At 34.0% G+C, this 12994-nt stretch overlaps 1 protein-coding gene across 2 annotated transcripts in view; it reads left to right on the top strand.

Moving 5' to 3' along the window:
* DACH1 (dachshund family transcription factor 1) overlaps positions 1–12994 on the top strand; it is a 422897-nt gene that overhangs the window by 360990 nt on the left and 48913 nt on the right. For both annotated transcript variants that reach the window (XM_019652152.1, XM_019652151.1), the window contains exon 7: positions 10809–10960. In XM_019652152.1, coding sequence (XP_019507697.1) covers positions 10809–10960 — 152 coding nt within the window. The remainder of the gene's footprint in view (positions 1–10808; positions 10961–12994) is intronic.

The following is a 12994-nucleotide window of genomic DNA, read 5'->3' as shown; positions in this document are numbered from 1 at the left end:
ACATTTTAGTATAGAGCATTTCAAACAAACATAAAATTAGAATAGAGGACTAACCCTCTCCCGTATAGCTACCAGTGATTCGCCTGAAACAATGATCATCTCAAGCCCACACTTATTTAATGAGTCTACCCACCCAGTCTTCCTCTCCTCAGATTTTGAAGCCAATCCAAAACATTTTACTGAATCTGTAAATATTTTTTCTTTATTTATTTTCAGTGTGTATCTTTTAAAGATAAGGAGTCTTTCCCTGAAATCATAATCATATTACCATTATCACTCCTAAAAACACTTAATATTTATTAAATATCCTGCCAGGTTTTATATTCTCCAAATTTCATACATGTACATATGTTTGTAGGTATATGCATTCACAGAATCCTTCAAAATGTTCTTTGTCCCCTGTATTTTCTCTAAATTGACACTAAATTAAAAAAGAAATGAGAATTTGCAGACTTGGGTTTGAAAAACATTGGGTCAATCACTTTTGGACTTGTTTGGTCTGAAAAATGAAAACTTTACACCAAATGATTTCCAAAGATCTTTCACACTTTTTATAGTTTTGTGACAATTTTAGTCTAAAACCCATGTGCAAATCAGAGTTTAAATAGTCCACGATGCCAAAGCTATTTTATATTTCAGGGGGATAATTTTGGAATTGTGCTGTTTTATTCACTTAGCAATAAGATTCATTTTAAGTTTGGAGACTTAGAAATGAAATAGAACTGTACAGAGGTGACAAGAAGAGACCAGGATATCAAACTGGTACCGTGTGAGGGCGCCCAGTGTTTCTCCTCATTTTTCTTTCATTCTAAAGGAATATTAATGCAAAAAGGCCTTAGATTTATGTGACAACTCCTTTCCCCTGCCCCCCCAAAATTCTCAAAGCACATTTCAGAAACTCATTTTTGGCAGATGTATATTTAAGTAAATTGGCCAAGGTCACAGCACAATAAGGGCAGAGTTATCAAGGGAATGCAGTTTCCTGCTTTTTTCACCATCCATGAAATTAGAGTAACTCCACCCCTTAAAATGAAAAGGTCTACTTTTTATTTTTTTTCTCTCTCAAATTATAAACCATGATTTGGAAATGTTTTTTACCATTAACTCAGGCTCCCAAAAGTGGTCTTTAAGGACTATGAAATGTTTGTGTGTGCATTATTTCAATGACCATTACTGCATATATTACAACCTATACAATTTGCTCTAAAAGGAGAGTGTGTTTTTCTTTTTTTTGAGCTGAACCATCGGATTTTCTTTTCATGCAGTATGACATGATGAAGAAGCTATCTGTAGGAACAAAACTAGTTCACTTTCCATGGGCAAGCACAGACTTTAAAGTAGATTATTAAAGTACACAGAAATAGAAAATTAGATCAGAAGTAATATTTTACTGTGAGGTCTTCTTTGGGCCTTATAAAATAAGAAAGAACTAACCTTGTTCTATTTTTGAGTCCTGAAAAAAAACCAAAAACAAAAAAACCCTCATAGCAGGCATATCACCTTTAATTAGGTTTCTGCTTTTGGGAAGCATTTTACCAGCCCCCTCTCATTTATTTTTAATGATGTTATCACTAACAGGCAAACAGTCCCTTAATAAAACAAAAACAGTTTCTATATAAAGCCTGGGGTACATGTCCTGAGTCAGTCATCTAAAAACAAACGTTATGATTGTTTCCGTTGTGCTCTTAGAACCCTTAATGGCCCTACTGTGCAGATATGCAAAACATCAACGCAGGAAATATAACCACGTCTGTTATGCAGCTTTCAGTAAATGCTTTCCCATATTCACTTGCAGTATCAGCAGTGAGGTTAAGCCTGCAGGGTCATGACAAAGACAGAAAGGTCAATTAAGTGGATCTTTTCAGCCTACGCTACACCAGCTCTTTCATAAACACTTATGACTTATGACTTAAGAAACAAGCAGGGGTGAAAGCCACCCAAAATGTTTCAAAGATAAATCAGTGTTTGTGTGTGTGTGTGTGTGTGTGTGTGTGTGTGTGTGTGTGTGTGTGTGTGTTTAATGCCTCATGCCATTCCATTTTTGCCAAGAAATTTCAAGTGGTGGGAGGAAAAAAAAATCTATTCACAGGTAATCTGTGTGCTTTAGTTCCAAATTCTCAGTTGCCAAATACAGTGATGAGTTTGCTGTCAAGGCCAAGTTTGGAAATATTAATATACAGCTTAATTTAGAGTTTCCCCCGTACAAAGATTTTTGAAATATAAATGTAGACTAGCCAGAAACTAAAGGTTGTCTTTTGAGGGTAATGATATACAATAAGCTTTCCTTTTAAAAATACAAAGTTTATGGTCCCTGTTTTCCTTGAACTATTATTCCTGCATGGTTTCCTCATAGAACGGCTTAACTTCCCCCTGCTTAAAAGTTTCCCAATATCCAATGCCCATTTCAAATGCATCTTACCATGAAGATTTTATTTGTCTTCTTCACTCTCCTCTTGACTTGCATGGTCTAAATATAATCTCTTCTTTTTCTGAATAACCACTAGGAGCTATTTGAATCCATCTTTTGGCACATAACATTATTGAGATTATAATTGCATGCATTTTTAAAATCTTCTTCCTAGAGCTTCCTCCTAACCCAAGATAATGTCTATGAAATTACATTATAATCAATAGTGTGGTTTTCCAATAGAAAGTATTTTTAGTTTTGCTATCATGAATGTGATGTGACCTCAGAGTAAGCAGAGACTACTGATCTTTCTCATTTCTGCATTTTCTACTTTTCCATCTCATTCACATATTCTTTCAATAGACATTAGTACGTGCTTACTCTGTGTTGGGGAGCTGAGACTATTTCTTCTTATAAGGCATGATCCCTAACTTTCATCATCATCTCAGAGGTGAGCTACCCCAAGGTTAACAACCATTGATAAGGGTGAAAGCTGTGTATGTGTGTAATAAATACTTCATACATTAAATTAGGCAGCACTCTGAGTTTGGTATATATTTTAGCACACTTCCAACATCCTGCCAAACATGCACTTAAAATGATCCCCTTCCCATATTAAATCTTTTCTTCATTCACCCTAACTCAAAATCCAAAGTTCTAATATTGCTTCAAGTATATTCAAGGAATCTCTTAAGTTGTATAATGATCATCACAGTCTATTTTTCCAAAATTTGTACTGCTTTCTTGTTGCATAAGTCAACTTGTCTATTTCCTTGAGGTCCTGCTACCTGAAATAAAATTGATGCAGTAATTCATACTCTTTTGCCCTTTCTCAAGTTATTTTTATCCCAATTAATTTTAACTGTTCACTGAACTAACTCAAGATTAGTTTGTATAAGGCAACTGTAATAATATATAATAATAATTTTATTATCAACATGATACTTCATTATCACAAGCCTCATTAGAGAGAGATAATCCAGAACCCACAGGGTTATGGGGCAAGACCAGGGTTTCCTCCATGGCAAATTGAGGCCAATTTACATAAGGAAATTGGTAATAGATTTAGTTATTTGTTAATTACTAATACCTTATATTTATCAGCATTTTATATTTTAAAAAGCAGTTTCACATACATGGTCTAATTGGGTTTAAACTGTAATTCTTTGAGTTTGTAATTGTCTTTTAAATAAATGAATCAAATGAGTTCTATAGAGTATAAGAGGTGGATTCTTTGCTCTACTGTTTGCTACTACTTAGTCAAGACTTGAACTTGCACTTTCTGAATCTAGCCTGGTTTGCTTTGCATTTCACCAGTTATCACACTTAATGTGATAGCTATATCACATTACGGTGACAATTTTGTAAAAAAAAAAAAAAAAAATTCTGGAGTAATTTTAAACCCAGAATTTGAAAAGTAGACTTAAAATTAAAAATAGAAAATAAGCTTTATCTCACAATACCTCTCAATGTTTTATAAGAATTGGAATAGCTACATGAAAGTCATGCAAATACATTTTAATATGATATTTTGGAATTCCTTATTTTGTGAGAAGATGAAAATAGAAAGAAGAAAATTATGTGACTATTTTCTGATTTATGATGACATTCTGGGTTTGATTATGTTATTCAACTTTATTATTAGTTTCTATTGCCAAATTAAACTCAGAGTTCCTAGAGTAGGAATGAACCAGAATTGAGGTTATAGTTGAACTCAGTTTAAATGACTGTGTTATGTATCTAGACATAAGTTTCTAACTTTTTTAAAACATCAATCCTTAAATTTTTAGGTTATTCATGCCTCTACTCCAGTTGAGTAAAGTGGTTGGTGAGTTTCCCCAAACACGAATAAGTTTATCTTTCTATACAATCGTGACAGTTGTTTATCAAAATGAAAAAAAAACACTGTATTTTTATAAATATTCACTTTTGTATAGAAAGTACCATACTCTCAAAATTTTTGTCAATATTTTCTTCTTTGCTAGTATAGAAATATAGTGTTTTCATGCAAACTCCCAGATCACTTATAAACATTAAATATGGAAATTTTACAATTTTACTAATGTTACTATCTATTTCACATCAAGAAGAATAAATGTAAATCCTCTTGGCATATATGGTTTTTTAAAAGTGAATGAGTAGTTCTCTACTCAGTTTTATGATATAATAAAAGACATCAGAGACCATGACACACACACACACACACACACACACACACACACTTGAAAGAGAATGTATAATTCAAACCCAAAGGGATTAGTTATGAAAATAACAACGAAGTTGGATTATTAACAGGAAAGAAAGCATTTTAAAGTAAAGGCCCCTTATTTTTTAAACAACATTGTTCCTTAGGATATCCTGCTAAATTGTTATATGTGATAAGATTGAAGGGAAAAAAGCTTGTCTCACAGAGGCATCAATCATACTGATAGTCATTTATTGACATGTGACATAAACCATGAGTGGAATCATGGGATAAAGTGATAAGAATGAAATAACATTTTTTACATTTTATTGATCTTGGATTTCTAAGAATGTTTTTTCCTCTTCCGTATCTGCTTTCTCTTTATATTGTCTATTACTCTAATTGATGTTAACTGCTTGTATGTTGTTATAATTGTCATTATATTCATTCTATAATTATTCATATGTTAATTGGTAGATTTTTTTCTGATCAAAAGATGAAATCATTTATTAGATTGTAATATGCACTTCTGTTTTCCTTTAGAAAACCACTGTAGTTCCCTGTAACTGAATTAAAATGCAAGAATACTTTAAAGTTAATAATCACTCTTTCTTCGGAGTTTGCAAATAACAAGAACTCTTTTGAGAACTGGCATCACTTCTAGTCCCCTGTGGACATGTTGTACTTAGGGAAAACAATAGTGCTCTAGTTAATGCAGCTTTCAAAATGCTTACTTTATTCCCAGGGTGATGTCCCCTTCGCTGCATCTAATTTGCCATTCCAAGTTTGAGAGTGCCTGTCCTATACATGGTGGAAATATTTTCTAATTTGCTAAAGTGAAGCAAGATAATTTAAGAATTCATATAAAATGAAGTTTGTACACCTAGTAATCAAGAACTTGCTCTGAAGTTTTGTGTGGATAATTCCTTTTGCAAATTTTACCTAGATATTCATAACCCTTTGGAACTGGTCGTTAAGAAGGTACTGGCATTTCTGATTCCACAGTGATGATGCAGTATCACTCTCCAGTGAATATTGATGAAATCTCAAATGAAATAATTGTTATGAATTTTTATAAGAAATAATAGAGTATATGGATTATAGATTTGAGTGACTCTAAAGATTGTCTCATTTTTTAAATTGAGGAAACTGAAGCCTGAAGAAGTTTTAACATGCCCAAAGTAGCTGAAACTAAATGGACACTAAGTTAGTTTTATAATACATCCCAAAGCACTAACAAAAAAAAATGTTCTGTGCTGTTTTAATTATCTATAGATGTGTAACAAATTACGCCATAACTTAGTGGCTTAAACCATGAAACATTTAAAATCTCACAGTTTCTATGGATCAAGAGCCTGGGTGCAACTTAGCTGGGTACCTGTGGTTTAAGGTCTCTCATGAGGTTGTATTCAGGCTGTCAACAGGGGCTGCAGCCTCATTTAAAGGCTCAAATGGGAAGGGGGAATCTGTTTTCAAACCAACTTACATGGTTTTCTACTGGCCTCAGTCCCTTGTCATGTGTACCTCCACAGAGCTGTCTCATGACTTGACAGCTGGCTTCTATCAGGGCAAGAAATAAATACGAGAGAAAGAGGGCAATACAGGTATGGAAGCTACAGACCTTTTATAACTGAATCTCGGAAGTGACATCCCATCACATTTGTTTTATTGTGTTTGTTCGGTCTAACTGAGACTAAGGGGAAAGTTCTAGATACAATGTGACTTAGCCGTAGAGAGGAATTATCAAAGGCCATCTTAAAGGCTACTACACACCCAGAGAAAGTGCTCCCCAAGTACTTGTCAAATAAATGAAAATAATTATTTAACTCTTTACACTAAAACATCTTCACAGAATTAAATAATTATTCTATGTATGTGATCCTTGCTGGTTTTACACTGTGGTTATGGAAGAATATGTTCTTATACTTATGAAATATGCAGTGAAGTCTTAAAGATTAAAAGATGAAGATGGGGGCCTGCTGAGTGGTGCGTTGGTTAAGAGCTAGCTTGGGACGCCAGAGGACCCCGGTTCGGATCCCACATATGAGGGCCAGTGACACTGCCCCCTACAGCTAAGATGCTGAACAACAGCTCAACCTGGAGCTGGGCTGCTGTGAGTCGCCGGCGACAGCGTAGGCTGCCGTGGGTTACCACAGGCTACCATGTGTAGCCAGCAGCAGCCGAGAGCGGCCGTCCAGAAACCAGCGACTAACCTGCCTTGCCCAGGAAGAGCGCAATGATGGTGCCAACTTGGGTCAGTGAAGCAACAGCCTCCACAACTATACTGAAGAACAAAACGACAGCAACTTGTCTGTTCCCCTTCCCCCAATTCCCCAATAAAAAAATCTTAAAAAAAAAAAAAGGTGAAGATGGTTCAAACATATGTACATACACCACAAAAGAGGGAGACAAAGATAATCGAAAAGCAACTGGCAAAGAATAAACAATTGCTGAATTTGGGTAAGGAGTTGAAATAGTTTACTAGGGCTGGTTTAACAGACGACCGACCATAACTTTGGTGGCTTAAAGCATTAGGCATTTATTTTCCACAGCTCTGGAAGCCAGGCATCTAAATCAAGGTGTTGGCATGGGCATGCTCCCTCCAAGAGGCTATAAAGAGGAATCCACTTTTTACCTCTCTAGCTTCTGGCAGCTATCAGCACTCCTTGGCTCTGGGTGCAAAATTCTCATCTCTGTCTCCATTTTTTTATTTGCCTCCTCTTCATCTCTGTAGGTCTCTCTGTCTCTCTCAAGTCTCCCTCTGACTTTCTCTTTTAAAAACACTTGTCATTGGATTTCAGGTGCACCCTAAACCAGAATAACATCCTAATTTCAAAATCTTTAACTTAGTTACATCTGTGAAAACTCTTTTTCCAAATAAACTGTTACTAGGTTCCAGGGATTAGACATGGATATGTATTTTGGGGGTCTACAATTCAACCCACCACAGGGTTATAAGGAATTCTTTGCATAATGCCTACAACTTTTCCATAAGTTTAAAATTATTTAGAAGTAAGATATTAAAGAACAAAAAAACAGATTATGTTGTCAAATGCTATAATTAAAGATCATAGCATCTGACAATCCCACTTTCTTTTAAAGATAAACCTTGAAAATATGTACAAATATATCAAATTAGAATAAGGTGTTTTGTGAATTTGTGCTTCATCATCATTTACTGTTTGAAGTCAGTAGAAATTATGTGATGTCAAACTCTCTTCTATGTTGTCTCATCTCTCAAATTTTTGCTTTAATCTTCTTAGAACATTTAGGATATCAAAAGTCACATTTATTTCAAAAGGAAGAACTATGTTCCCAATTTTACTATCTTTGTAGGAAGACTAAATAGGGTTCTCTATGATGTTAATTGCCACAGGATGACAACTTTTTCTCAGATAGTCAGGTCTTGAAGATCCCCCAAACATTCTTTTTTGTTAGTTGAAGAACCCCCAAACATTCTTTTTTGTTAGTTTGATCTTTAATTAGTTTGTTTTCTTTTAAAAAATGTATATTGATCTTAAGAATCAACCTTTTGAAAGTTTCTTAAGCAGTTGTTCTTACTTAAATTTGATTGTTATCTATGTATTGAGTTAAAATGACCTTATGTAGTATCTCCATTATGTAAAATGATAAATGAATGCATTCATTCAAGTAAATCTATACCAAATGATAATCTATTCATACACAGCTGGAACCGTGAGGACCAAAATGATCATTCCATTGAAGCTACTGCAGAAAAAGTAACACATGCACTCACACACACACACACACACACACACACACACACACACACACACTTCACATATCCATGGAGCAATTTTAATCCTGTACTTGAAAAAAGAGACTAATAACTGAATAAGGATGTAAGACAAAATGTTTTACTAACTATAATTAATTACTTAACTGCAATTGATCACTCTAATCTAGAAATGCCCTTGAGGCTTGTAGATTTTTGTTTGTTTGTTTGTTTTTTAGCTGAGCCATCCTGCTGCCTGTTGGCAGCTCAGCTTGGGCAGGGAATTGAACCAGCAACCCTGTTGCTCAGAGCTCAAACTCTTGAGCGAGTTCTTAACCAACTGAGCCACTCATCTGGCCCTACATTTTGTTTTTTTTCAGCATTCTATCCTTTGTCTAGCACATTGTTTATGTTAAATAAACACTAGATATAAAAAATGCATATTGAGTGATTTAATTAATTCACATAACAATCAAACATAGTCAAACATAAAAGTATTGAAGCTAAATCAAATAGTCATGGGATAATGGAACTTCTAATTAAATGTGTGTGTATGTGTGAGTGTCGTTGTATACATACATATGATGCTGTTTTTCAAGGGCAACCTTTAAGAATTGTGGAGTCACAGACTCTCAAGCTGAAAGCAAACTCAGGTGGTCATCTGGTTCTATGTCTTTCTTCAAGAGACAAGCAATTATTGTCCTCATGATCTATTAAGCCACATTTTCTTTAGCATGTGACAACTAAGGTGGTGCTGATCAAAAAATATTGCTCTTCATTCTTAAACAATTTCACATGCACATAGATGTTTAGCAAGCGTCTTTTCAGAGCAATTATGAGAAAACACTAGCAGCCTTGGTCTGGAGGAGTAATTTATGGCACGAGGTAAATGGTGTCCAAGATCACCTTGATCACATTAGCCACGCAGTAGCCCTAACCTGCCCTGCCGTCTTTCTTTAACCCTGTTGACGAATGTGATGGAAAACAAAATAAGGACACAATGAGTCCTACTTTAGTTGCTTGCTCCATTTCTTCATCTAGGACCTGCTGCCTCAGATCATCTGTCAGTCACTTAACAGAGGAGGGGCTAGAAGGAGAAACTGCAGAGGAGTGAGTGAGTGAGTGAGTGAGTGAGTGAGTGAGTGAGTGAGAGAAGAGTGCTGTAAATAGATGGCTTTGTGTCCTTGATTTTCCTCCCCACCTTTCTTTCCTTTTGGCTCATTAACTAGAAATGTGGAAAGGTGAGGGAGATGAATTTAACTTGTTCTGACATTAGTTAGAGACAGAGAAGTGTGGCAACTTCTATAGTATTTCTGCCCCAGAGAGGTAATTGGAAAACGTGTTGTGTGGTTGGGTGTTGCAATGAAAAATGTAAGAATGTTCAAGAACAGTGGAATTAAATTATAAGCATAAAGGCAAGTGTGCTGAAGTTTTTCTCCACTTGCAAAATTGAGAGATACTATCAGGACTGTGCAAATACATTGTTCTGATTAATTTTCCTGAGGTGAAATACGAAAATATTTGTAAAGTTAAGAATTCTGCCATGAATAAAATTTTCTCTGTGACATAATAAACTAAAATAAGCTGTAACTTGTATCTATCTCAAATGAAAGTGTAAAAATATTTAAATAATAAAAAACTGAATAAAAAGATTTCACTATGAGAATAAAAAAAATACATATTGGGGCATTACTCTAAGTGGGTTAAAATGTTGAAGAATTTCAATAAACAAAGTAAAGACTAATTTACCTTAGAGGGTTTCATATTTAGCTTTTTAAATATTGTTATGGAAATTGCATTTTGTTACCCTTTCTTTAGACCCCACTTTTATGTATAAAAAAAGATAGATTTTCAATATGAAGTAAAGGTGTTCAAGGTGAAAAGAATTAGACTTTAGTTTTAATGATATTGAAGAATTCAGTTATAATTTGAAAAAATATATTTGATTTCAGTTTTCTTTTTTAATTGTGCAATGAAAAATTTTAATTGTATATATTGTTGCGTAGATTCCTTAAGAATATATTTGAACAAATCATTTCTATAAAGGAAGGGTTAACTGAGAAAGAAACATACTAACATACAAAGAATTTCCCTTATATGAAGCTCTAGAAAGATTCTATTGTCAGTCCAAACAGAGCAAACTAAAATGAGATAATTGGGAAGGTGCCCATAAAGTCAGCCTGAATATATTATCACAACTATATTGAGATAATATTTGTTTTAAAAAGATTCTATGGCACTGTAAACTCAGTCTCATTAGAGACTGCATTTAAAAGGCTTATAAAGTTACTCATTAATGTTATCTTGTTGTATCTCCACAGCTTTTTCATTAAAGAAAATTCAGCAGAAAGCATTTTCTCCTGATAGCAGGAACCAATTTGCAATAAATGTTCTGGAAACCACTAGGGAAGCCATTACTGAGGTCTAATAAAAACAGACAAGCGTAACTTGTTCTATATTTTTGTTTCAATCACATACAGATGAGACCCCGCTTTCCACACCAACTGCGAGAGACAGCCTTGACAAGCTTTCTCTAACTGGGCATGGACAACCACTTCCTCCAGGTTTTCCATCTCCGTTTCTGTTTCCTGACGGACTGTCTTCCATAGAGACCCTTCTGACTAACATACAGGTAGGCCTTTTTTGCAATCTGGAAGAAAGCAACATAAAGACCCAGTTGTAGATAACCCCAAAATTCATCCTGTTCCTACTTAATCTATTCATGAGATTGACTGAACCATGGTATTGAACTTTTTCTAGCAATTTAAGATTTTAAACTTGCTACCCTAATCTAATTAGTTTAGTAATACTTAAATATGTATATTAAACCTTAGTAAAAACATAGGTGAAAATGACCTCAGCATTTTAAGAATCATTTTGCCTAAATGTTCTCCTTATTGCCGACTAATGGGAGGAATCTAAATGTTTAAGTTTGTCTGATTACCTAGATGACGGCACACCAGTTTTAATAAATATTTAGTTATTTTTAAACTGCTGGCCTTCCAGTGAGGAAATGATATGTTTAGTCATTTAAAATATGTCTAATATAAAAGAATCCAAAAAAAAAATCTTCTTTCATAAATAAGTTTGTTGCAGTTAATGGGGTTTCTTCAAAGAATAGACTTCAAAAAGCTGTACAAAGCTTTCCACGGATTTCCTATGTAGTCCTCAGGATGTATATTTTACGTACAGTACATTATGAATCAAAAATACTTACAGTTAACAATAACATAGAACATGGAGCCAAAATAATAAGAGTGTTTGGGATAAAAGAAAGCGTGATTTTCTTGCCCACACATGAAGTGATCATGTGGGCCCCAGATGGAGGTTTTGCCCTCTACTTCTCCATATTTGGGGTAGCTAGTGGTAAGAATGTGCTTGCAGATACTGCGCTGATAATTTTTTTTTTTTAATTTTTACTCTAGCACTCCATCCGTAGTAATATTTTACTGTACACATTTCCTACCATATTAAACATTCTCCCAGTAGCAATGTAATTAATTTTATTTACCTCTCCAAGGACATAACAAAAGGCCTTTAATGTGACATATCTTCTCATCTATTAATATGGCATTTTTAATACTAATGTAATTAGAGTCTCCAGCACTGTATTCAACTTTAAGGTTTATATCTCAGTAATTGAAATAAATCATCAATCTAGCCTAAACATAATCAAGGCCAAATAGTTGATTGTATTTTAAATTAAACATTAAGATTTCTTTTTTTATCTAAATTTGACCCATGATATTGTTTTCTATCAGGTAGAGTTTTTAATGAATTTCTCTTTTGTGAAATTAAATGCTTTCAAAAACTATTTTTCAATATTTCTGAATTTACACTGTGAAACGTAATGGAACAATTCATTTTTTAAAAGTATACAATTCCATAGGAAGCAAAGAAAAAGCTAGACATTTGCTTAAAGTTCTCCATCCAGTTGTATGTATCTTCATTAATTGAAACATCTTGAACCAGGAAAGTGGTACTTTAATTTCAATTTCAGCTGAGAAAACATTTCTGAGTTTCATCAGTATAAAGCCAGCTTGTTCATCTGAAGAGTGAGTTTATACACGGAATCTTGTATTGTGTGAATACCACATCTCTAAGATAAATATTGTCACCCACCTACCCCAGACTGGTATTATCCAGATTAAAAATGTTATCTGCATCACTTCAAACTATAATTATTGAGAGAGAGAGTGCAAGAAAGAGAAGGAAACTCGGTTTTACAGTGTACAAACTCAGAATTATTTATTTTGTTGAGGTTATATCTAAATTTAATATTCTCTGTTTTCTAACCTTGAACCAACCTTGATGACATATTTTAGCAAACGATGTTGATAGGGTGACAGTCAAGACAAACTAACTTGGTTCTGATTCGAAATCATAGAGCTCAGGGAACAATAAAGATAGAACACCTATAATAAGAATACTTCATTAAAAATAAATTATACTTGTCCACTTCAGTTTTACATGTATGTTCATGTGTATATAGATGTAGGTATTATATATCTGTATGTATGTCATATATATATATATATGTCATATATATATATATATATACACACACATAGATATAGATAGATAGATAGATATCTATGTGTGTGTGTGCATGCACATATGTATACATAAGGTTAAATAATGATTAAAAATCTTACTGAGTTATATA

This window comes from Hipposideros armiger, unplaced genomic scaffold (assembly GCF_001890085.2).
Source record: "Hipposideros armiger isolate ML-2016 unplaced genomic scaffold, ASM189008v1 scaffold_174, whole genome shotgun sequence".
Taxonomy (NCBI): Eukaryota; Metazoa; Chordata; class Mammalia; order Chiroptera; family Hipposideridae; genus Hipposideros; species Hipposideros armiger.
Note: the sequence above shows the minus strand (reverse complement) of the source record. Positions and strands in the feature narration are given on the sequence as shown.